We start from the raw sequence: 27,788 nt of genomic DNA on the forward strand, positions 1-27,788 counted from the left end.
AAGTCCGTAAGGTACAAATGAGTCATTTCATTAGTCCCAGAATGAATTTGGCACACCATGGAAAACCAATAGATCACTTCGGTCATTTTGTTCTTAAGGAAGTTATATCTCAGGGGTTGAATCTCAGAAACTGTGCTGCAAAATTGAACCTTTGAAGCTATTGAGCAGATGGAAAGATTAGCATGCAAATGGCTCTCATAGATCATCTTTCTGAGCATAGGGTAATGGCTGGTAAATGATACTTATCAAGCTCCATAAGTGCTCCTTCCAATAAATACATAGTCCAGGTCATTTGTATTGGGAGTCAAGTGTTGATGGATATGGGATTACCACTTAACCTTGGAGTAATTCCAAGACACCGCTTAAATCATCCAATACATTATCTATCCCATAACGGCTTGACCAGTCTTTAAGGATATCACTTCTTAATGCAAAATATGTTTTATGCGATAAATTAAACTGGAGGTGTTAGTGACCTATTAATCACATAGATGTACACGTGACAGGGCATCACTATCCTTTTATTCACAACATGTGATTATTATTATTTTGACCTTTGGTGTATCACACACAGGATACGAGGCAATAAGAGAACTTTATGTTGTCTGTTCAGGAAGCGCAATGAATTTAACAGTACACTAAATCAGCTTCTCAAACATGTTTAATTGTCTTCAGGTTAAGCAGGGTAGACTCTGCCTGCTAACAAAGTAGGACACTGATATATGAAGGTTGATTATTATCATGTGCTTCTTGTCAGAGACCCGGCTTTCATTTCCCAACCAACACTTGACCCTGACCCTGCCTGCCACAATTATATTTGAAGGGTTTCAGCCCAAACACTGTATAACAGGTCTCACACATGATCCCCCAGAAACATAACTGCTTTTTATTGGAACATCTATTCTTACTTTAATAGTTATTCCTAATTGACTTCAGAAAAGACAAGATACCACCATACACAAGTATGTGGAGTTAATGGTCGCTGCCTAGTGCCTAGCGGGAATCTGGTGTAACAGAAGGGCAACAAAAATCCAGAGTCCGTGTTTAGTGAAGAAAAGAAAAAAAATCACTAACAAATTTCCTCTTTGTGTTACTACATCCCTCTATCACTGCATACCTCTGCTGGAGGCCATCTTTTCTAACCAATCTCCCACTTGAGCTCTGTCCATGAATAGAGAAGTGACTAGCCTTAGCATTCAGGTTAAAAACAAACCTATAGCTACTGGCTAGCAGCAGAGCAAGTGGTGCCATTTTCAGCTGCTCAGTTAGGCTGTACTTAAAAGTCTTATTTGCCCAACTTTGGTTTATGATCAAATACCCGCAAAAATAATAACATCTCCATCATCCTAAGCTGTACTATGCATGCTAAAATGCTCACAACAACAATGATAACATGTTGATGTTCAATAGGTATCATGTCGTTGCTGTATGGTCTTGAATGTCATGAATGTCATGAATGTCTGCGCCAAATTTGATGGCTAACCATCCAAGTTGTTTAAATATGATTGAATAATATGTATCCATGTAATAATGGAAAAAACACCACTATGAACCTAACGGTAATGTTAAAGGAATTGTTGGGAATGTCTGTAGTGTACGTCCTCTGGGGACAATGAATGTCTCTATAAAATGTGCCATTTCAGAGATGCTGGACATACTTATCCACTGTCAGACAGGCAGTGCTGCCATCCATACCTTTCTGTGTGAGGAATTAAAAGTTTGGATTTTTCTCTCCATCTTGTACACTGAATTTGCAAAAAAGGGCTGTGGATTCACATATTTAGAAAGCTACTATTTTAAACTGGCGTGTCATGTTCACTCTCATGCCACAGACATTATGTTGTCGCAGCATCACTGTGTGGAGGAGTCTCTGCTCGCCAGATCTGTTCACCCACTGCTTCCTGACTCACAGTACACTGGAATGAGAGGCATGTACAGGGGAGTTTGCACAACGTTTCAGTGAGAAGAATCAGACCTCTCCTGCACGCATGTGCGCACACACACACACACACACACACACGCGCACACACACACACACACACACACACACACACACACACACACACACACACACACACACACACACACACACACACACATGCACACACACACGCACACACACACACACACACACACACACACACACATGCACACACACACGCACACACACACACACACAAACAAGTGCTATAATGCAATACATGTCTGTAAAATGTCTTTAAAAACGAACAAGCAAAAACGAAAACAGCAAATGCGCTTTTACTGACAAATGAAGAGGACCAGACAACATTACAGATCTGTTTGGTCAATTAACTCATGTGAGAAAATATTATGAAAGAACAGATAATCGAAAAAGCAGCGTTACATTGCTGGAATATTAACTGAAGCTATAAACATGGCTTTTGGAGGATAAGGGTCCATCTGGTCAAAGGGTGAATGTCCCTGTCAGTGTGTGGTCTGTTTCCAAGCTGATGTCCTTAACTGCGGGGTTATGCTTGTACACACTAAGAATACAAGGCTCTCTAAAAGGGTTCTCCCTGAGAAGATCAGATGTGGACCTGTTTGGATTGATGTTTCTCAAAATGCTTGCACGCAAACATTTTTTTTTGTTCTTTTAGAAGCTTCAAGGTAGATTTTATCAGCACTTTACCATTCAGTACTGAAACAATAATCCAGTAAGGTTAATACGTTCCAATAATCTATTCTTAAATTTGTTAAAGTTATTTAAATGATTTTAAATAATTTCTAATGTGTAATGTTGCAGTCTCTGTAATAAGTTTGTTATAAATATGCTGCGAAAATAAAGTTAAGAAAGCTGTTATTTACAATAAGTTAAAAGAGTTAAAGCAGCAAATATTTACTTAAATATTAGAATCAAGAGGGGATAAAATATGACATTTCATTGTTATATAGACTTTCCTATGTGACACCCTTTGTGGCGTTATTTAATTATTTCTTTGGCATAAAGGTCCATGGCTTCACTTTTAACTTGAGAGTGTGTGTTCATAGTCTGCACTGACATTCCCTGTTGTGTTAACAGAGTGCTGCAATAAGGAGATCACTTTTTCATCTTCTCTTTGGAAAGAATGCAGATACCAGCTGGGAAGGGAAATTGTGGGAAAGTGTACCCAAATAATTTAAAAGCTGATTACCAAAGACAGGCTCCAGCGCAGTGTCTTTATCTCTGTTCATCTCGAACAAGAACACCAACACGACCAGACTCATATTTCTGTTGTTTGAGCCCCTCTCAATGGGTACATGTCCACACCTTTCTCTTTCAATATATCAAGATGGCGGTGGATAACTGTGTGGGTGTCAAATGTATGCTAACAATCATGTGGATGTCCTGAATGAGCTTTTTATAGAGCACAGTGAAAAGTGATCTGACTTTGTGATTGTTGCCTCTGTAGTTGAATACAGTTACACTTGAAATCAACATGATTCAGACAGGTCAAAAAGTAACAAAGCAGTTTTCAGAGTAGTTATTGTTATTAATAAATCTAGTTATTCATAATTTACATAGACACTACATGCAATTGTCCACCATCTCTTCCACTCTCTTCCGCTCCCTCTCTCAAATGCATTGGTGCAGCACTGCAGTCCGTCTGTCCTTCTCTACTGAAAATTGTGCTACTATACTGTATAATGTAGTTTTGTGGGTCAGGTCAGGCTCGACTGGTTGATTAATGGAGTGGATTGGCTCTCACACCCTTGACACCGATGCCTGACAAAGGGTACGGTGTAGCTTATGTCCGCTGTCGTGCTAGTGACAACTCGCTCTGACCAGTCAGTGGTCTACAGTGTTTTAACTCCAACCTCTGCTATCGGCTCGGCTTGCTTGAAACTTTGTGTAACCAGTTGCTGTCCACATTTTTTGATAATGGAAACAGAGTTTTGAGGAGACAGAAATACCTGTATTTTATTTTTTATACTGATCAATGGTCATGTTGCCTATTTTCCTACTCTTTCATTTTACAGTATTTATTGTCTTTAATCAGTGGCTCTGACAAAGTCTAAATTTAGACACCAGTGCAGTTATGTAACTAGATTTTAGGTCATGTACATGTAAATGTCAAAAGTTGTTATTTAGCGACTCCTTGCCTTGGAAGTTACTTGTACCGCCCTCTTCCCCCTCTGTTGGTCATGACCCTCCACAACACGTCAGTCATTTTGATGAGCTGTCTACTATCTGAAGTAAATTATAGACACTGAAGAACCAACCTATCTACATTTAGAGAATGCCCATTTGTATGAATCTTAACTGCTGTATGTTTAGCTTTGGATTTGTTTGGACTTTTGTTGCCATCTCAACCTCAGTATAGAAGGAATAGCACAAGTGTTGCTAATAACATTAGCGGTACCAGGACCCTGAATCCAAAGCAAATGAATGGAATTCAGGCACCATTCATTTTATCCTTCACATCTGTGCTTTTCCTACTGTCCCTGTTCAGTCCTGGCATTAACATGTGTCTCTGGTGATCCGATCACGAGTGGACAGCTCTAAGTACATCTGTTCACACCTGTTCACACAAGACTGTGTCCCATGCATCTTGAGTGATCACCTGTCATCAGATCTCACTTCCTCAATATACAAAACACACACATAATTTCCTTTTGTAAGGACTTAATGCATTGATGTATTTAGCCGATGGGAGGCAGCAATGCACAAGTGTAATATATCTCAGTTGGCTTTTTTAAATCTTCAGATGTCATTAATATGACGCTGTGGGCATGCCTATGAGTATGTACTTCTGCTTATGCAAAGGACGTCAATTAAGTAGGCAGTCCTATATTGTGGCCCAGGACACATTCGCAAACACATTGCTAAAATAATGTCGCCATATGCAGCCCAGACCATCTCAGCATGTGGTCTCAATGCCTCATCAATGCGTCTTGGGTCCGTTCACACCAGCAGAGGTGTCTCCTTGTGATCAGATAGCCAAAAACACATGATAATAGGTCTGAAAAAGGTATATCAGTTTGGTGTCAGCAGTCTACCTTTCCTGTAGGTGGAGCAGAACACTTTCCGATGATTTATAACTACTTATTCAATTGTATATGTATTTCAGTAATACTTCAACAATTAAATTTTAATTTAAACTTTCAATTTTATCATCTCTTTAGGCCAGTATATTTGCAAATGAGATGCAGCAATGAAGTAATTTTCCAATTCAATAAATGAACAAAGGTCTGAGTTATCTCCCGATGCGATCTCAGTCCTTGTATGACCTCTTCAGTTGCAGAGGAAGCTGGGACATGACTGTGGACACTCAGTCCTAATAATGTAATGAATTCTCAAAAAACAGTTAAAGAAAAAAAGAAGGTTTTTACTGAAAAAACAAAAAAACTATGGTCATTTTATAATTTTATAGCATATGATTGTATAAACATAAACATAGATGGACATCAATTAAAATCAGTTACATAATGTTTAAAATACATCTACTCCTCTTTTAGCAGGTGAGAGTAAAATGCTTTTAAGAGGTTAAAATCTTCACGTTTACATCAGTCAAAGGTTGACATACAGTGTTAAGTCATACAAGCTAAAATATAAACAAAGACAATTAATAATCCATTTTAATTCTGAATTAACATTTCATCCATTCATATCTGAGGCTGACAACATCAGTGGACTTGAATGAGCTGACATGCTTGCATAAATTCTACCAAGAAATTGACACATGAGGTTTTGTGATGATCATACCGCACAGTATAAAGAAAAAGTCCCAACACATGACAAGTTGCTAGTTAAGGGTCGATTGCAAGTGCGGTGAATGAGTCTCTGAGCATCCAGCATCTGGGGAGGTTGAGGATCGGGGTGTAGCGGCTTGGAGTGGGGGGTTGTTATTGAGGGTTAGCAGTCAGAACAGCTTCCCCCATCGTCTCTGTGAGTGCTTTAGTGTAGTTAGTGGAGGAGGTATACATTATGGGGATAGTTCAGTGGTTGTCAGTTAGACTGTAGACAGTCCACAAACTCGAGGCGGGTGGAGATAGCTGGACAGGGATTGGCTGACTGTCCGTGGCGAGCAATGCAGAGTTGATGGAGGAACTGGGAGGGCAGCGAGTGGTCACAGCCTGTAGTTACCGTGGAGATAACTAGTGATGGTTAATGTGGTTTGCCACCGTGGACGGACCGACACGAGGCGGGTCAGTCATGAGGAAGACGCTACCTCCTCCCAAAAAAAAGTGTGGCTGTCCTTAGGAGTTCTTGGAGACCATCTTCATTGTGATGGTCTTCACTTCTGAGTACTCCTTCAAACCGCAATCTCCCCTGAAAAAAGAAAACAGGACACAGTTACAATACGGCTCATTTTTGTTTAAAATATCATGCTGACAGCAGCATTGAAGTACAGTGTATACACTGAGGCAGGAAATATTGCAAAATCCTCTTAGATAAAGATTGATGGGATGTTACGTAATATTGAAAATAAGTTTTCAAAACACAAACTCCCTATTAGTAATATTCTGGTTAATTTGTTTGTACTCAGTGGGCAGGCAGTCAAAGTCATACTCACAGTTCACGTCCATTGCCAGACATTTTATATCCTCCAAATGGACACTGCGTGCTCAGAGCGTTGAAGCAGTTTATCCTGGGAAATATACAAAACATTGATCACTCTTGTGCGTTTGACTCCTGTGGTTTTAATATTGTAAAATAGTGCATCATTTTGTCCCAGAGTATTAGTAGCTGTATTCAGCGAGGCTGATTAATTGTCGTCGTCATTGCCATTCTTGAAACTCTCTGGATTTAACAACATAATTCCATTATTGTTTATCAATCAGTTAAAAGTAGAGTAGAAGTGGGAAGATTTGGGGATTATGGGAGTTGGGGAAGGGTGCCTTAAAACAAAAAGTTTTCAGTCCGAGAAAATAAGAGACAAAGAGTCAAACTGAGTAAATGTAGCTATTCGAGGTCAGGTTATAAAGGAAGGATGGAAGAGAGAAAGATTGCCGCTTTTTATTAAAAAAAAAAAAACAAGATTAAATATTTCTACTTGTTGCTTAGCTTAGCACTAATACTGGAAACAGAGGGAAACAGCTAGCCTGACTCTGTCCAAAGGAAGCTGCGTGGCAGGATGTTATGACCATTAACTTCCTGGAGTCTTCAGCCACAGGGCTACCAACAGACAAAAGTCACATCTATAAGATCAGGAAAACAACCAAAGACACAGCTGGTTGTCTGTAGTCAGCCCGAATGTCTTTACATTTTAGGAAGGCATCACTGTGGTGGGTATTCTTTGTAATAGGCAGGATTTGTCGTGGAAGAAAACCATGGTGAGAAAAGAAATTGGGTCCTTCTCAAAGTAAGCAACAAAATCCTCAACAGAGGAAGAGAAGTGGGGTGCTGATTGGGCGGCATCAAAAATGAAGGACGAGGTAGAGAAATGTTTCCTTAGTGAGCAGAGGGTTGCAGTCAAGTATGACAAGTGGTGAAAAATTCTTGGCAGACGCTATATGTTAGCTATAACTCTACCCCTACTCATAGCCATCTGCAGGTAATTACAAAAGAAACAAAACAAGCTAGGTGAACTCAAGAACTAACATTTTATGATCATTTCATTTATACAAATTAGGAAATTAGGGTGTCCTTTTACATTAACAATTTACATTTTGCGCTGTTGTCTAGCACTGGCACGTTGTTTTTGATATTTTTATATCTCAAATGTCTGAGCTGAGGGAAAGAAGTGAAAAAAAGAAGGGAAACATTTCTTTGTGGCTTGTGTAATGATAGTGAAGTGGCACATCGCCAGTTTAAAGCTGGATGAAAATGTCTGAAATGGTTGATACTTTCCACATGAAAAATATTACTGATTGCAGCTTAAAAAAACACACACAGCAGATGAAACATACCAGACAGTGCCAGCCTGCATGGCTGTGGATATGGTCATGGCTTTGTTGATGTCCTTGGTGAATACAGCTGCAACCAAACCGTAAACTGTGTTGTTGGCCCTTTCTATCACTTCTTCGATAGTTTTGAACTTCATGATCTGCTGGACTGGGCCGAAAATCTGCAAACAGATGAGAATATACATGTTCATTTATTTACTTATTTAGTTCACCTATATTATAGTCATACACATATGAAGAAGTGTGAAGGGTTATGGGTTACCACCAGTCATCTTGCACAACTTTTTTTTATTCAGTATGTATTTTCATTTGGTGAATTATATAATACAATATATATGATAATTTAATACTAATGGGGTGTTTTTATATTTTGACTTGAGTAAAGAATCAGGACACCTCTTCCGGCACTGCTTTTCACACATTTCCCCTGTTCTTTATCATCGTACCTCCTCTCTGGCGATGCGCATGTCATCCCTCACGTTAGAGAAAACAGTGGGCTCAATGAAGAACCCTTTCGAGCCCAGAGCTTTGCCTCCACACTCCATCTTGGCTCCTTCACTGATGCCGCTCTGGATAAACTCCAACACACGATTCTGCTGCTCCCGACTGATCTGTAGAGGTGGAGGACAGACATTATGTGAGAGGCCAGGACAGAGAAGAGAAATTATAAAAAATTGGGAAACGAACATTTTGAAAGTGAAAGAAATAGGGAGATAGAGCTATAGATCTGTTGACCTCACCTGTGGACCCTGCTCAGTGGTGGGATCAAAGGGGCTGCCGACTATCCTCCTTTTGGCTCTCTCCACACTCCTCCGAACAAACTCATCATAAATGGGCTCCTCCACATAGATGCGAGAGCCTGCCGTACAGGCCTGGCCTGCGTTGAAAAACAAGCCCTGGTGGGCCTCTTCTACAGCCAGATCCACTGGAGAAAAATTTTAGTTCATCAATAAATATATAAAACACTTACATTAAAAAATACTGCACTATGGGAATAGTTGTTTTTAAAGGTTAATTATTATTAATTATTAACATGAAATCTTTCTTGAAAGTTAAATTTAATATTAAAAGAAACATTAATACTTAATTCGGTAAAAATATATATAAAAAGAAAAAAGTAATGTGTGTAGTATATTGTTACAAAATTTGTTCCAATATTTATTGGAGCTATCCTGTGCAAATCTGATACCTGACACCTGAGAGACAGGACCCTGCTGTTGCGCATGAAGGGTTAACGGACCCCCGTGATTTATGGGTCTCGGCTGAAGCACCCGACTGAGTCAGGGTCCATTCTCCTGATTTACAGGCCTTAGGGAGCCCCTCTCACGGCTGCTGAAAGCATTTGAAAGACTCGGCACCCCCGGTTTGGTGAGCCACTTAGAATTCATATGAAACCCATTCATCCACAGGTTTTCATAGCACTACAAAGCTTCTGAGCATTTTAAGAATCTCAGTCCATGGGAGTTCAGGTCCTGAGAATGGGACACGTGACTAAACAAAACAGTGAGAGTGGCGGACCACTTTGTGAGGGTGATGGGTAATTGGAGCATGGCATTAAATATTGAAAACTTACAATCAGCATCTGCAAAGATGATGTTGGGGTTCTTTCCTCCCAGCTCCAGTGTCACTCTCTTCAGGTTACTCTTCCCAGCTGCTTCTTGGATAAGCTTGCCAACCTAGCAAAGGAAACAGATCGGGGGTTTACTCGCAGAAATGCAGGCCCGCGGCCAGATCAGTAAATCAGCTGGAGCCATTAAATAGCTTAAAGAGGTTGGTAAGCTCCGAACAGGGAATGCACCAGTAGGCCAGCTGAAACATGAGTTCTCTAAACACACAGAATGCATATCTATTACAGGTTTTTGGAGACAGCAACAGGAAAATAAAATGATGTTTCAGCCGCGAACAGCGTCTGATGTCTGATGAAGGGCGGGAAGGAGCAACCACAAGGTGTGTGGGTTGATATGAAATGGATCTGCTGTGTCAATATGAAAGACAACAAGGGATTTGCTGTGGTTTTTCTTTATCATCCTATCGCCCCTGATCTACTTAATATGACGTAAACAATATGAAGACAAATAAATAATACATTTAAGAACAGGGCTCACATATAACTCATATTAAGGGACCATACCAGAGTTTTTGCAAGTTTTAACTCCTTAACTGTAAAATGTATACTTTGACTTTTAGATTTTAAAGGTCTCATATTGCAAAAAGTGAGCCTCCATGTTTTTTTTTTTATATAAATACAGTGAAAGTATCAAAACACTCAATCCACAGACAAATGCGCACACTGTGTCTTTAAACAAGCCGTCAGGCCTTTGGTACAGTTGTGATGTCACAACTATACTGTATATAGGTCGAAAGGGCTGCTACAGCGCTGTTACAGTCATTAAATCAGGCATCAAACCTAAAAATTAGTGAAATATTGGACCTGAGATGAAAAAGAATGAATGGAAACCTATTGATGCCTTGAAGATTAGACAAAATACACTTAAATAGTTTGCAAACTTGATAGTTAGTTATGATATAAAGTTATTATATAAGTAGATGTTGTAGTCAAAAACGTGACACCATTGGTATTGTACTGTCCCTTCAGACATTGATACAACTCTGAGTTGAGTGTAGTAACCTTCTCATCTAACCCTCGACTAAACAGCAAATGCACATATATCCCCAAAATGTCTAACTCTTTAAGACTGATATAATATGGTAGTCATGGTAATGTTTTCATTTTAAGTCCTCACCTTCATAAATCATTGAATTTTTCACAACTTTTCCCCCATAATCATGTAGTTGACTTTCATTCAAAATATTTTCTTTGCTTTCTTTTAACAATAGAATGAATCAGCGGCTTTACCTCATATTTTCTGTAAAATATTGCATCAACTGAAAAGATAACAAGCCTGAGAACCCTCACACATCTCCCTCACAGCCCTACATCCTAAACAAGTATCCATCTTCCTGTTACTCATACAGCCTGTTTAATTTTCCGAGAGAAATGTCCAGATAAAGCGGAAAAATACCCCCTTAGTGTTCTACCAAAAAAAACCACCTTCAACATAGAAAAGACTCATCTCTCATTATCTCATCTTGTGTCTGAGTGGCTTTACGATTATAAGAAATAATTTTTAAAAAACAGCAGAAGAGGACAGAATCAACTGCTGTGCTGAGGCTTGCATCCGAAGCTGTATATACACAACACTGGCTTGGCTTCAATGTCTCTGATGTGTCGTGTCTGTCTTTGATGAGAAACACAAAGAGGCTGTCTAAGGGGAGGTTAGCGTGTGTTTATTCAGGGGTAAAGGGAACACGCTGGGCTGTCAGACTCCTCCATGTGGAGTCACAGCCACATGTGATGAGTTGTGGTCCTAAAATCCACCTGTAGCTACACCACCACCTTCCTCACTGTAAGGAGGAGATGCTGCGGTGGCTGGTATCCCCCACCACTGCTACTACAGCGTGGTGACTCACTGTCTGGGCATCAGCAGTCTCTTACAGCACTGGCTCATTCTCTCAGTAATTGACTCCAGATCACATGAAACAACAGGAAAACTAGTAAAAAAAAACTGGGCCACTCACAAAGGAAATGTTCAATCAAGACGAGATGATAAAACAAAGAAGATGTTTGTGTTAGAAGGAGCATTTAAGCAAGCTCACATGCACACACTGATTGAGTGTGTCTGTGTTTGTGAGAGAGATTGGAATAGGAACATTTTTATGTTTTACTGCCCGGTAAAATGAAGATAATGCTAGAGCCATTCATACAGGGGATGATTATATATTTATCATCATGCGGTCTAATTTTGCTTTTGTTACTGTGTCTGTTTGTCTCATCAGGGACAGTAGTCTATGAACCTGCATGGAATTATGAGAGGTTGCTCGCAACACACAGGTGAAGTCCCTCACCGTCCGTCGGACCACTATTGGACCTTATTTCGGAAAAAATGTGTATTTCAGTTAAAGGCGAGAGAAAAATATTTTGTTCAATTGTGACATGAATTGATGTTTTTCAAGTAAAAAAAAATCACATTTTCCAGTGATACTGTTTAAGTATAAGACTGAATACGTATAAATACCACACACCCCAAAACTCAATTAAGTGACATGTGTGTCATACTGGTCTTTCAAAAGTCTTTCAAAACTAGGTGGTACTGCCACAAATCCATGACAAAGTTTTCTTGACTTATGATCTTTTAAAGATATACTCTGTCAGATTTTCATCTATTTAAATGTTTTTTGAGTTCCACTAATGAAAGCAGTTCTACTTGACAGCAGTTGGTCTTCCAGCCGAACTCGTCCCTGATGGTAATGCTGCGTTCACTTGGAATGAAATCTCAGTGAAATCAGGAACTTTAAACTTGAGTCAGACTGTAATAGACTGTAATAGGAACGTGTGTGTGTGTGTGTGTGTATAGATTTAAGAGGCTAACATATAGGGGACTGACTGGAAGAAGGGGGAATGAATGTGTTTCAATAAAGTTTAAAGCTACCTTTCGGGCATTTTTACACTTTTATTTTGTAATCTTAAATTCTCCTAATAAGCGTATGGCACACTAAAATTTAAAAGAAATCTACCAGGTGTCGAAACTCAACAATATTTAATTCTCTGTTATTTATGATAAAAGTCTGACCAATCATCTAATGTCTGTGAGAGATAGTACGGAACAGCGAAGAACTGATGCGTCAAGAGGCAAGACGCGAGTCAACGCCGGCTCTGCTTTCCAGCGATGGTGGAGGCTAATGCAGTTTCATCTACAAGAGATGACATGGTTGCAAAGTTTCTGCTGGACAGGTACTTTTAGAACGCAGCATTACATGTGATAACGCAGCATCCAGATGCTATTAGTTAGCAGTTACTATAGTTCTGTAATACTATGTTATTTGTGCAAGGAAGATTAACGTTAGCTTAACGTTAGTGGAAGGCTCTGAAAGAACAGCAACGCCTTCAATTACATCTTACTGCCAAAGAGGCCGCTAGAAACAAGGTATCTTAATTCTTATGGAGTACACCTTTAAACTGAAAAACACCATATGTGTAATTCATGGCACAGTTCCAACAGGATCAAAAAAGGATTTGTCTCTCCTCGTCGACCCCTATACTTATTTGTTATGAAATAAGGTCCTATGGGGGAGACCAGAAAGTGGAGGGACTTCGACTCTTCAACACACCAAATAAGACATCTTCATCGTGAAATACAGACTGGTCGTATTAAAACATACATTCTAGCTTTCAGTGGAAAAACAACCAATGTTACAAATGATGTGCAGTAAAATAATCTCCTGTCATGCTGGCTGTTCCCCTCTGGCATGAGAAACACCAACACCTCTTAGTGCTCAACACCTAACATGGTACAATGTGTCCTTGTATGATTTAGGTTTCCCTGATCTGCAGAGTAACAAGGGTTTATCCTGATTGTAAGTTGTGGAGGTGCATTAATACAGCAGAGACAGCAGAGGGAAAACAGAAGAGAGTATACTCGTGACAGTGCAAATATGTACATGTGTGCCAGATGAAATCAGAGCCCCCTGTCATGAGATGTAATGACAGGGCACACAGTTTATGTAAGACCCCATTTGTTTGTCATTTACACTTCAATACAGGCACACAACGTCCCCTAATTACTCAGCGTGCTCTTATGCTCTGCACATGTTGGTCACTGTGTCATTTGTGTTAGCTGACAAGAGCGAGCAGAAAGCAGCTGTTGATCTGATCCGCGTTGTTAGAGAAAAGTACCTCGGTTGATCCTGTGAAAGCCACTTTGTCTATGCCCATGTGCGAAGCAATCGCAGCTCCTGCTGTTGGCCCGAATCCTGGCAAAATATTGATGACTCCCGGTGGAAACCCAGCCTGTCAAAACAATATGAGAGGAAACAAGCTTTAGCGGAGATGACAGCAGAGCCAAGCAAAACCACAGGCAGTGTGGGGGAATCCGGACCCAACCCAACCTCCCTACCAGCAGAGAACTGAGAGAACATCAAAAAGAAGAAGGGGACAGACAGATAGTCTCCAGAAAGAGGGGAGGGCAGGGTGGGAGATAGGGAGGATGTGGACACTGAGATTTGTACAGTGTGATAACTGTAGGTATTTCTTCATTAACATGATGCTGCATTGTTCCAATCCCATATAACTTACTCATGTGTTTACCCCTAAAACTTACTATGTTGTTACTGACAACGACAATACAATGCACTGCTACGCAGATCCCACTTTTTGAATTGATTTTGAACAGATTTGAATTCCCTGCATACTTGAATTAGTCGTATTTCATGTTGATTTGACAGCTACACTGTAAATGAAGCTCTGTTATGTTTTGTCTTGTGCTCTGTGTATACGTGATCTTTTCAGTGATTATATTCAACTTCATATTTACTTAAAGCTTTGCTGATTCCAAATGTTTGTTGGGTTCAGTTTAAAGATTCAAAGTCATTGCTTAAGAAGCTCTATTACAGGATTAAGCTTTATTCCAAGGTCTTTGCTTTGAGTGCTAACATTTAGCTTTAGTGTTACATATTTGTAGCAGTTTGCTGCCAAGTGAAACTAGATATAAACAAACACTGAATAGCCCCAATAAAAATGAGCTGATTGAATTAGTATTCATTTTGGATTTTATTTTCATAATCTGCAACCATTCAGCCAACAGTTTGTTGACATGTCTGTAGTTCTTATCACCAAGTGAGAGATATCCTCTATGTCAGAAATTCCCATTAGACTCTGAATCACTGAAACTGACGTGGGCCGACAACTTGCTGTAATAAAGAAGTGAGAAAAAAGAAGGCTTAACAAGTCTGGATGGGAAAATGGTTGGGGAGACGTAGTCACTATGGGTTGTCTGTTATTCAGCGAGAAGTGGAGGTGATATTTTATTATCTGTCAACAGTAGTATGCCTCACGGGGGCTCTAGCGTTAGCCTCCTCTTAGGCTTGTCTCTCTTATATGTTATTCTGAAAGTACCACCTAAACACATAAATATTACACATGATGAGTCTGCAGGGTACATACATCGGTATCACACAAAGTCACAGATCAGATTCACCCTCCGATTGTAAGGGGTGGTGAATAAAGGAAAGTGAAGGCTAATTTATGTTGAACTGTGTTCTGTGTGTACTCAAGCGAGACATGACCATAAGACACGATAAAGAAGTTTTAAAACTGGCAAAATGTCATAGGCCTCATGCTCGTGCTCGTACACGTGCGCACACTCGTGCGCGTACATGTGCAAACGTGCTTTACAAAAGCCCACCTCTCCCAAAAGGGCCGTGGTCGGCAAGCGTACCGCTCCTACGCGCGGTATGGTTGCACTCACACTGGTCAAACGAACTAGATTTTAGCCGTGAAACGTGCTTGGACACGGTACGGATGGACAGTGTGAGGACTCTAAAGGACACATGGGACTATGTTGGCAGTGAGTTTTTTGTGATTTAGGTGAACTGGCCCTTTAACTCTAGCAAACATGTCTGGTGTTAATCTCAGGGAGGAAATTAGGATTAGAGGCAAGTGGCATTTTGTTAAACATCTGTTGTTTGCCGCCTTGTGGTTGCGTTCCAACCAACAAAGTGTTGGCCATATTCATAGTGAACACTGTGTTCTTGGTATTTCTAAATAATTTAAATGCTGTTATTGGGAGCATTAACATTGAACTGCTCAAATTAAATGAACACATGTTTGGTTGGCAGTGAGATTCTTTCATTTACCTCCTTGACGAGAGCTGCTATGTAGAGGCAGGTGAGCGGCGTCTGCTCAGCAGGTTTGAGGACAACAGTGTTTCCACATGCGATTGCTGGACCCAGCTTCCATGCTGTCATCATCAGAGGGAAGTTCCACTGCACACACACACACACACACACACACACACACACACACACACACACACACACAAGAAAAAAACATCATGCATCTGACTGACACACTGGGTGGTCACAAGTCAAACTCAATAACTCATCGCTCTTAAGTCACTTCTTACTCTCATTTTCACTCTGTCTAAACATAGTCAAGTGAGAAAATGTTCTCGGCACTTGTACAGTATTTTCTCTTCCCACAGTATTCTGAGAAAGCCGGGAAATTGCAACACATGTGCAATAGACCCATATCACTGTACAAAACACAGGCCTGTGTTATTTCTGCTTTACACAGGAGCCCATGGGGCTCAACGCAGAACCACACGCTTTCTGCTCTCTTGCACAATCAACAGTGTCTCTTTCTCCTTGATCTTTTCCTCCTTTTCTCACTATTCTCTTTTCCTCAAACCCACTGGTAAATCCCTCAGCTTGCTCTTCTGCTTCTCACTTCTCGTTCTGTTTGTCAAACTAACTGGCACCGTCATTTTTGGGGCTTACCAGCAGGATTTACACACATAAACAGTACCTGTCAGGGAATTACTAGAAAATGCAGAATGTAATTGAACAAACAGGCCAGATGAGATCTCTTTTAAACTCAGCCAACTCTTTTGTTATCTTTTTTGTTGTTTTTTCCCCGTCAAGCTTTTATGTCTACTTGTATCCATCATGCATGTCACTTGTAGGAAGGTTTATACTCACAGGGATAATTTGTCCACAAACTCCAATGGGCTCATATCTGGTAAATGTCAGATACTCTCCATCTGTGGAGGAACATGCGGGACATACAAGAAATCACAGACACAAAAGAGAAAACAGGGTAATTCATTTCTAGCTTTAGTAGTTTTAACACATGAAAAATGTCACCATCTGATACCCCCATTGTTGTTGACTCAACATGATAATTTGAAAATGAATCCACACGCAACATTCCTGGTTGCCTTACCCCGATGAGAGATTACATTTCGTTTCAAGCCTCCTACAGCACAGGCATGTGTGTGACTGTTTTAGGTCATAGAGATGGGTGTTATGCTGGAAATGGTTGCTCATTCCTCTTGCATTACTTAAGTAAAAGGAGGCTCTTACTGAGGGTGTGCTTTTCTTGTTCATTCTCCACAAAAACAATTGCTATTGAGAAATGTGTGTATACATTTGTTACAACAGTCGTCAGTTGATGAAACATTGCCTCATGTTGCATTTGGACTGGAATGACCAATGGTAGATGACAAGCCAGATAATAATTTTCAATGGGATGCAGTGAAAAGGACAATGGAGACGAAACTGCAGTACAGATTCTCACATGTCAACTTTTTTCCTTAATTCCAAAGTTGATGTTGGGTCTTTCGAAACTGTTATTGTTTGGAGAATGAAACTATAAACCTTTTTTCAGGAGGAGCTCGAGTATCTGCAAGGTTTGTTTGAAAGTATGACTCCTGTAGGATGACTTATATTTCAATTTGGCACAAGCAATGTAAACTATACCAAACTGTGTAGCCAAAGGTGCTCCACATAATGTCACTCCCCATTCATTTCACACTGTCTGTGATATGAATTTAACACAATAATCTCAGTATAACCTGCAAGACGGATAGATGCTGAGAGGCTGTGATGATAAGGCAATACCCCTTGTTTTTTTTGCTCTGAAAGTCTACGAGAGCAATAAAGCATAAACCAAAGCCCTGGCAAAATGCTCACTGCAGTTGGTTTGGCAGCACTGTACAAGAGAAGCTTTGAGAGGGACAATACGGTGGTATCAGGAGGTTTCCCATGTCCTCTCTCTTATTCTATTTTCCTTTTTTGTGCTTCCTGTTGAAACAGACGGCCAACTTTCCCCTCTTCCCCCTCCCAAACTCAACGAACAGAATGGCGGCACTGGTGGCTGCCTCCTCACAACAATAAATGTAAGTGCTTGGATTGATCCCAAATTGTATACCTTACTTTGCTTTTTCTATAAAACCTTTTTTTCCCCATTAAACTAAATATACCAGACAAACCAAGTAAGCGACTAGCTGGTGAACATAGAGGAAGACTTAGCAGCTGAAGAGTCATATATTTCTTTCAGGAGTTGGTGGAGAGCAAAACAGAGCTAAAAGAGAATGAATATTTGACTAACATTCATAAGGTGATCAGAAACACAACTGCTGACGCTCCACTGCTGGGTGTGTTATTAAGCAACAGGTTGTCGTTGCCTGAAATCGCATCCAATGTCGATGTTGTGTTTACAGCTTGTTTCCACCGCCTCCAAGAGGCCAAAAAAAACCCATTGCAGGTTTGAAATGCATGTGTGTTTACTGCCTTAACACAAACTGTTTAAGAAGAAGGCCTTTTAAAAAAACAAAAACAAAACTATAATTCAAATCAAGGGACGTTGTTATATAATCTGACCGAGAAAGCAACTTTTGGTATAATAGTTTTTAATGATTTGTGAAGATACCCAGCCCTACTAACAACAAGTCAGGCATCTGACGATGTGAGGAGCTACAGCTCTATCAGCAATTTAAAAACCAACTTAAAGTCAGTCCTGTACTGACTGATCTATTTCTGTCTCATGGTCTTCATTGCTTGCTTTTATTTGACAAGCATACAGTTGTGATGTGCTATTGTGTGTTTAGCTGTGTATGGCACGCCTTGTGTGATTTTTAAAGAATTACTTTGAATCTCAGCCTGTTGTCCATTTCACTTAAACTCTGCAGTAGCACTCAAAAAAGTCTCTTACCCATTGGAATGGAAGTGCCGTGGATCTTGTCTGCATATCCGGCAAAGTATCTCAGTGTCTTTATGGTTCCTTGGAGGTCAACAAACAGGGTGGGCAGGAAAGGCTTCCCACTGTTCAGTGACTCAATAGTCTGAAGAGAGACAGGGGAGACGTTTGAGAAATATGTGATATAACCTTGTGATCCTCACATAATTCCATACTGTTCCAGTCTTTACACTCTCCCGTGGGTGAAATGTGACACTAAGACAACACTAAACTACAAATACAGCCCCTCAGTTACAGTTATATGCCCGCTTTAAGGCAAAGCAAGTTTATTATTATTTTAAACACAACAGCAGTTCAAAGTGCTTTGCAGAAGGTACGAAATGAAATAAACAGACAAAGAAATTATTGTTATACGACAGTTTATGTGCTTTTATAATGGGTAAGAGGACTTTTTGTCATTACATGCATTTGGGAAATAACTTCCTCTCTAAATTAAAAGGAAAGATTCACATTAATTGATTCAGAGACAAGTCGATATTTGGTAAACTTACAGCTAGATAGACACTGTCTCTCTCCACCAGGTCAGCCAGTTTGGACAGCAGACGACCCCTCTCAGAAGCATCCATCCTTCGCCATACGGAGCCCAAAGAAAAGGCGAGGCGAGCTGCTTGCACCGCTTTATCAACATCAGCCTATAAGATAAGAAACATACTAATGATCTAACCTGATCCAGTAAACAAGTGTATTTTTTTCACACCTGAATATTTTCTGTGATTCCATAAGTTTTACTCAACAAAAACTGAAACTGGATTTTCAATGTCAAACTATAGAGTTGTAGTGGTCAGTGTATACTTATGTACAATTTAGAATATTTTCTATATTTCTTACTCATACGCAAGATAACTGTTTTCAATGACAAAGATGCAGGGACAGAGGGACGATGCCATGCTGTATTGAGTACATACCTTCTCTGCTTCCTGGACCTCACAGATCTGCTCTCCAGTAGCCGGGTTGTAGGTAGGAAACACCTTCCCACTAACAGAGTCGTGCCACTCATTGTTGATGAAGATCTGCAGATTTTTTTAAAAAATGCAGTTTTTAGCATTTTAGGAAACCTTTATTGTATATAAAGAATCTGGCATTAAAGTCGGGAATGCAGTTTCTTTTGACTTTAATTAAAAATACAGATACTGATTATTAAAACCTTATTAAAACTTCATTTGACTGCAAAGATACAATTTGCAAACGTGCTTGAGTGAGAGATAATGACTAACTCTTTTTATTTTTTAAATATTTATGTTATGTTAAGCAATCATTCCATCACATGCTTGTAGATGAGGCTGTGAAAGACTAACAGTCTCAGCTCTTCAAGGCTCTTGTGTAAGGGATATGGGAGAATCTCTGGAAATCTGGACGGAGATTCCTGCCTGTCCTGCATTGCTCTCTGGGGAGTACTCCACCATCCAGACAAAGGGGTGGGGGGCTGGGGGGGTGGGGGCAGATAAATCCCTATCAGACACCAGACCCCCACCGAACCACCCCCGAGCGAACAGACACACGTTTCACAACATCGCTGCTCGTTTACGAGATCATAAAACACGTGCCGCGCTTGGTTTCTGTGATGCGTTAAAGCAAGTCTTCCGTTAAACAACCGCCTGGGATTCCAAACAGGACATATTCAACATCTATTAAGACCAAAAGAAAAATAAATGTTTACGGAGTCACAAAGCTGAGAATTATGTCACAAAAAACACAAAAGCGACACAAGCGAACCTTTCATAAGCCGAAAAGTGGAACAAGATGCAAGGTGTGATTTGAAATCTGCAAATATATCAAGTCACAAGAAAAAGCTCCTTTCTTGCTGACATGTTTAGATCCATTAGGCAGACTACTCACACACTGTTTTTAATGGCTGTCAGTCTGCCTGATAGATAGAGTGCAAGGAGAACATCTGCTGGCACAAATCCCTCTGTGTATACATATGCTCTTACCGTCCCTTTACTTTAGAGGGGTTCAGATGCACTGAGAGCAAAGCTGAGAGCAGGGTTCAAGTATCCCACTGGCCTAAGCCTCCCTAAACTCTCCAACATGTTTACCTCCATAAACGCTAGGCTTTAAGCACTATTTAATTGGCTGTAAACTGTTGCCTGTGTTTACTTTTGAGTTGGTATAAAATGCCAGGGAGTCTGAAAACTGTTGGAGCAAACACATCACTCTGCCTCCCTCCTCCTCTTCATTCCCACAGCTCACAGGCTCATAATGTGGTCTCGGCGTATGAATAACTCACATGCAGCCGTTTAAGGTGTTCAGTATCTGTTTGTACCACCCCACAGAACCATACGTTACAGACTCATTCCTTTAAGTTTCCTTTGTACTGGTCACACACACCATCCCCCACACACCTAAACACACACACATAGGAGATAGACAAGGTCAGAGTGGCTTCTTTCTCTCCACTCAGGGTTCTCAGGCGCCTTCCATCAGAGGCCACCTTTAATCTGACGCTCATTAAGAGCACTTCATAAAATTGTCAGTAACGATAAGGAGCAGAGGGCCAGCTACAAAAACAGAAAGTCCTGTAGAGCACTGAATTAGTTTTTAAATTTATAGGGGCCACTGAAGTGGGGCGCCCTAAATCAGAGGAGCCCCCTGACAGCCTCAACAGTCCGAGCAAGAATGCAGACCATGGGTAGCTTTATGCATGGCGTAACCCCTCTCACAAGACGCTGCTAAAGGAGAACGGATGAAGCACGAGAACAGTGGAGCAGGCCGCCACCTAAATCACGGCCAGAAAAGGACAACTGTCAGCCGCCGTTTGGCTCGGCCCTCTCTCTGGGCTAGGACTGGTGTTAGACTTTTGTCTCGTTCCATTGAGAGACTTGATTAAGATGACAGGGCTGAGTCATAAATCAACTCTTGAGGTTTCTTAAAATTGCTTTTAGGATCATTTGGATGAGGGGGAACGAACACGAGAATGAAAAAGCAAGTGCAAGGGTGCATATTTTCTAATGACAAATCGTGTTTTTTCTCTAATTCCCTGCTGGGTTGTTACTATCATTTCACATGACGGTTCCATGTTTACAAGTAATAAGAATTACCTTGGTGTCCAGAGACCGCAGAGATGATGACAACTTTTACCAGATAAACATTTTTTCTGCTCTTGCAATGTAGCCATTTAAAGTTCAAGTTTTAAAAGGATAACGTTTTAAATATTTTTGCAGGTGCTGCATCAATTAAACAGTGCGTTAATGCGGAGGAAAAGCTGTGATCTGTGATGCCTGACGCATAACGAGGAGGCCTGATGTGGATTAGAGCTGAGCAGTAAGCATATAGGTCAAGACTTTCTGCATGGGCCACAGGGCAGCTGCAAACATTTAGCAACTCCCAGGCTTTTCTACAAAAGCTGTCAATCACATCATCCAGAGAGAGCCAGGCCATGGGGATAATGAAGAGATGAGACATGATGTACACAAACATTTTTCAAAGTGTTTTTGGTCGTTTGCAAAATTCAGTCTCAAAAACAGTTTCATACACTCAATAAACACAATACACAACAAAATAAAAACAAACAAATGTGTTGCACTGAGCAAAATGTCAATGTCAGTCCTTTTTTTCCTTCATATTAATAAAACTTTGCCTGAGTTTTTGTGATATTTCATTTTTAGGATTGAACTGTAATGGGAAGTAAGAAATTCAAAAATACTTTCTGCAGCCAACAAAACATCTGTTTGGCTCTTTGCTTCTTCTCACAGCTCAGATGCTAGCGGCTGAAGGAATATGTAATGCTACTCAGTTCGTTTTTTCTTTCTTAAAAAAAAGAGGGGGGAGGGTGAGGACGAGAGGTGGGGTGAAATGGTACGGGGGGGGGGGGGGTAGTAAGGGTGTAAGGGTTTAGATGTGTGTGTGTTTATACACAACACGCCAAGATTCCAAAGCCAGACAAACCCTACCCAGGCACCTGCAACGCTCGTCTGTGCAGGAAGTTTCATATCCTCCCCTATCACAGGACCTCTATTTCCTCTCTGGATGGGTTTCAAAAGTCTTATAATTACTACTGTTACAAGTGAGTGGAGAGCATGTGAAAGTGGAGACCAGCTGGTGTTTTTTATCCTAGTCCTCTCCACATGTCTGACACCATGGAGCCTTCATGTTTTTCATTCACACACCCACAGACAATGCCACCCTGCGCTCCTGGGTTTGGCGAGGGCGACCTCACTGTCACTGACTGGCAAACGTCTTTGTCTCGTCGATGTGTGTGGCGACTGGTTAAAGTTGTTCATTCTGACTCAGAAGTTACATATGAGAGGAACACTACTTTGACATACGGATATAATTACAAACAACGTCTTATTCACTTTTTCTGTTGATTCACACATGAAATGCACTTCTTCCAGTAGTAGACTGTGCGCATCACTGGAGTAGTAGCCAGTTTAGATTAAAACCCTTTTTTCAAGCCTATATGATGCTAATATCTTCATACCTTCTTTTAAAATCCCAAAAGGGATATTAAATTTCACTTTTTTAAGTTTCTCAGCAGAGACCTACCCAAAAAATCAGTGGTGAGACGTAACTAAGTACATTTACTTTTGAGGCACTTTTACACTTTTGAGTATTTCTGTTTTGTGTTACTTTATACTTCTACTCCACTACATCAAAGGAGCAAATGGTGTACTTTTTACCCCACTGCATTTAATTGACATTTAGTTATTTTGCATATTTAAATTATACATAAAAAAATTATTAATATAGATGAAACTACCCGCAGTTTAAGTGATTAAAATTGATTTTCATGAATCAACAATAAAACTGGCCTCTCTTCTCACAACTGTTTTTTTTTCTTTCTTGGAACATCTGAGGTTTGATGGGTTTCCTGTGTACTTAACCATTCTCTAAATTTCAGGTCAAGGAAATGTTTAAAGAACAGTAGTTTTACTCGTGGGATCAGTGGGACAGAAAGGAAGTAATTTTTAAAGAAATGTGATGGTTTTCCAGAGACAAATAAACATTTAGAAAAACACTTCTGTCTCTGCCGTGTCTCCTGCTCGCTGAAGAAAGATACGGCAACAGATTTATGAAGCCAAGTGTTTTTCATAATGGCACCAGAAGGATTTACACGTTCCTTGTCAAGAGGGTCGCACACTGAAGGTATGGGATGTTAACAGGGTAACCTCGCTGTCACTGCTCTTCCTTAAACAGTGATTAAGAGACAAGGGACATGAAGTTGACGTGTCTGCTAAGATGATAATTTACACTCGCTGCACAAGTAGGCATTTCACACCAATGGACATATTAATGGCAGTGCACACTTACCCTGTCACAATCAAAGAGATGTGGTTTAGAGACTATGCGGCCATGTGTGTGCGAACAGGGAGATTGTGTAAGCAAAGGCAGAGAAGGAGGGGGGTGGGAGGGGAGTTCTCGCTGTGCTCGTTGTGATTAATCATTTAGTTGCACAGTATCCCCTAACTTTGGCTCTGTTTGATCTTGATCGCAGTAAGATGGTGGGTTTGAAGTGAAAAACTCCAGAACTGCAGGTCAGGCTCTGGTGAGGCAGGGCCACTAACCCACACAGTGAGACAGGGTCATAATTTACACCCTGGTGGACAGCACCTAGCATCGGGGAGCCCCAAGCCTCCATCTGTGCTATCTCAATCAGTGACAGATTGATGGAGCCTCTTATTCAGTGTGGATGTGGATGTCTCTGCATAGACGACTTTAAAAATACTCAGGTCTTCAGGTTCTGCAAAGGTTTCTACGGTGAAAGTGCAATGCATGCCAACATGAGCAAAGCAACAAAGACGATGTACAACTGTTGATTAGATTAAAGAGATCTGTAAGTCAGACAATGAACTGAATCAGTTCCTTAGTCTGGTCTTGGTTAGTTCTTTATATTTGTAGCACTATATTACAAGCTTATTAAAGAATTAGACCACAGCAAAACTAAACATTTTAAAACTACAAATTTGTTGAAGCTTAACACAAACTTTTGCAGAGGGCAAAACAATGTGCCGATGTTTCACTACACAAAAAAACTAATTTTACAGACTGCCCATTCAAAGTAAAAAGCAGCCGTGTTATTTCTAGTCCTGTAAAATTTGTCCCACTAAGTGTCTGGTTTAACAACTCATTATCACTGAACGGTGCGAAAAACCACAAAGGCCAGAAGCATCACCCATTAAAAAAAAAAAAAAATCAGGAAAAGTTTCTCTGTTTGCCTTAATAACTCATAAAACAGAGTCTCTCTCTCCACTTCTACCGCAAGTGGAAAACATCAATAAATAGCTATCATGGCTCTATTATTTATGGCTTCCTTCGTGGTCCTATCAACCTTTAAACTGTTTCTGTCTTGTAACCCAGCTGTTGGAGCCTTCTAGCGATAGAAATGTGGGGGTAGGGGACAGGACGGCTTTTCTCAAGCATTAAGCTACAAGAGAAAGGGTGCATGAAAACTAATTCTGCTTATGTGGATATCAACAGACTAACTGACAGAAATCTAATCTTAAAAACATGTACACAAGAAGGAAGATAGCTTCACTGATACTATCAGCGTGTCGCTGACGGTAAGAAGTTCATGACTCAGTGAAAAGGACAAGGGGCAAACCTTGACTGCAATAATCCTTTTTTTTATCACATGTTCATGTTATAGAAGCATGCCTGTTAAGTAAATGATACTGAATCGCCATATCTCTGACTCCAGGGTCGCTCAAATGTAATCTTTGCATTGCAAAACAAATTTTTTATATTTATGCAAGTTAGAAAACGCTTAATAGTGCCTTCATGCTGTAGAACATCTTAATATATCAGTGTAAACACAGTATCTAAGGAAAGAATTTGTGTCTGGAAGCTTGCAGCTCCATCCACACCCCTGTATAGGCCAGTGAACAGCGTTGGTTGTTTCCCTTGCAGTCAGTGGGGTGGAGAACAGGAACAGGGTGTGAGGAGAGCCCACGCCAGGGGTTCCCATAAATCAGGGCCCTTCTGCCCCCTATGTCCACCAAACCAACAGGGACTCGATGAACCAAATTCCTTAGGGTTAATTCACCAAGTCGCTCCCTAAATTTCCTCCTGTACACAATGGTGTCCAACCCTTTAACTAACGCTCTGCACTGTGAGGGAATGGAAAGTTTGTGACAGGACACAGCCTATACAACATGTACCGTCCTCTTTACCGTGCAGCCGCAGCAGTGTGCCCTTTGCACTTAAAAGACTGAGGTATGTGTTAACACAGAGCAATTATAGCATCGACTGAACTTACAGCACACTATCATGCATCTGACCTCTATGAGACGTGCCCTTTAATCTCTGTAATCATAAAAACACTTTTTCTGCAGCTAAAAGACTCTTTCAGTAGCAACAGAGCTGCAGCAGGCTACATCGTGGCTACTCAGGCGGATGATGAGAAAAAAAATCAGAGAAACGTTACAAAAATTTCAGAGGATATTTAACTAATGACTTAAATTAACTTCAAAGTGTCCCAATATGTGTAAATGTAAAGATACTGCAGAGATGTTACCAAACAGGCAACAGAACATCTCATATGAGAGCTATTTTCAACATGTGTGTAACTGGCTCAAGACTCATGGTGGGTCAAGACTCACATTCAAAGCACGAAGGCTCAAAAACTTTAATGGGAAAAATAAGAGAATGTGATTTACTGATTAATGATTGCTTCAGTTATGAAAGCTATGTTTTTATATATGGTGACAAAATGTTGAAGCACTTAACTACAGAATAAAGGGCAGTATCGCAACCAGATGTTTTAATCAAAATCTCCCTGAAAGCATTTTTTTAAAGTTATATCTGTAACATGATTTGTTTCATGACTCAACTGAAGTTCTTTGTTTGACTGGAGCGCCTTTCCCCAGCTGTTTCTGCATCCTTTTTTTTGCTCCCACCCACACACTTATGTAGGACGGTCCAGAACCTACTCTGATAACACATTTTGCTCTGTGAGTATTCTAATATTACACCATTAATTCACTAAACCAACTTGCTGTCATATAATAATGAGACAGCGGCTGATTGAATGTTGTGATTACTGATGGGATTGAAAGAAATCACTTCATTTTAAGAAAGCAAGAACTTGGGCTATGTTGTAAACACAAACTTTGCCACTGATACCTAAAATTGTGAGCAATAAAGATGAATTCAATTAAGACTTTTACCACTCAGTGAATACCACAACCACACTGAAGTGAAACATTAAAATCATATTGCAAAAACAATTAAAGAAATAGACATATTTGGATCCAATCTCGTAATATTCACAGTTTTATAAGTAGCCTATTCCTTTGACTACTTTATTTATAATCCCTGTAGGCGACTTTAATTGAAAAAAAATTAATTGGCTCTCCATGTAGTAACCTCAAATGATGTTAGTTGGTGTCTTAAGGTGCGATATGAAAAAATATATAATATATAAATATAATAATAGTAATAGAAAATTGTCCATGTGACTCACGTTTTAAGACTTTCCTAAAGAAGCTCAAACTCTGACACGCCCTTATTAATACGTTATTGCGCCTGTTTTGTAGCAATTATAACTGGCTCAAAGTATATACAATGTCAATTATCAGTTTGTATCGTAATCCTAGATTTATGCAATGAATCTAATTTGAAAATGTAAAAATCAACTTTTTTTCAAGTCAAATCAAACCAATTAAACACACAAATAAAACTGTATTGTGTTTAAAATGGTGTTGTACACGTGTTCTAGGCTACTTTAATTGAACTGATCTCCTCCAGACGTTCAACATTATTTAATTCAGAGCTACACTGAGCACGTGGACGCAGAAGAGACTCTTTAAACGATTTAAGTTTCGTCAGTTTGTCAGGTTTGCGCTGGAAGTTACAAAGTTTAGTCAGATCCTGCATTGAGTGAGTTAAACGCTCTGATACTGAGTATTCATCTGTGGACACTGGAAAAAGTTTTTATGTAAAAAAAAAAGAAGTTTCGGGTTAAAGACACAAACATAAGCAGTCGTCTACGAGCAGAAGCTGAGTCGTTACGCGCAAAAGTGAGTCGGTCGGTTCGGTGGAGGAGCGTGGAGAGAAACCGACCTTGGTGTACTTGATCTCCGGGTTGGGCACCGGTGAGGGCATCAGCTGGAGGGCTGCCATGAGAGCAGCGGGGTCGCTCTTCACCTCTCCGGGGATCTCGATCTTACTGGAAGTCATCGCGTCGGTCTCTCCACTCGTCTTGCCTGCTGCGCCTCTCGGGTTTTTTTCAACAGATTTCTGATTAGGACTTTGGGTTTCTTCCTGGGTTTATAGCCAGGTGTCAGCCGCGGTTCATTTTCATTGGGCACAGAAAAGGGCTGTCCTTTTGAAAATTAAATCCACGCATTTACATAAACGACCTCAGCCATGCGTGTTAAGGAGGAGAAACACATCCACCCCACCCACC

At 40.3% G+C, this 27,788-nt stretch overlaps 1 protein-coding gene across 1 annotated transcript; it reads right to left on the minus strand.

Annotated features, from left to right (window-relative positions):
• Window positions 1–5,407: 5,407 nt before the first annotated feature.
• aldh1a2 (aldehyde dehydrogenase 1 family, member A2) lies at window positions 5,408–27,660 on the minus strand. The gene is made up of 13 exons (XM_083915448.1): window positions 27,443–27,660; window positions 19,348–19,452; window positions 18,934–19,074; window positions 18,398–18,527; window positions 16,384–16,445; window positions 15,541–15,669; window positions 13,583–13,696; window positions 9,422–9,524; window positions 8,589–8,773; window positions 8,295–8,459; window positions 7,852–8,009; window positions 6,516–6,590; window positions 5,408–6,271 (listed from the first exon to the last, which is right to left on the minus strand). The coding sequence occupies exons 1-13, from the start codon at window positions 27,557–27,559 to the stop codon at window positions 6,199–6,201; spliced, it is 1,557 nt and encodes a 518-aa protein (XP_083771574.1). The 5' UTR covers window positions 27,560–27,660; the 3' UTR covers window positions 5,408–6,198.
• Window positions 27,661–27,788: the final 128 nt, after the last annotated feature.

The sequence above is a fragment of the Echiichthys vipera genome (assembly GCF_963691815.1).
Source record: "Echiichthys vipera genome assembly, chromosome: 1".
Taxonomy (NCBI): domain Eukaryota; kingdom Metazoa; phylum Chordata; class Actinopteri; order Perciformes; family Trachinidae; genus Echiichthys; species Echiichthys vipera.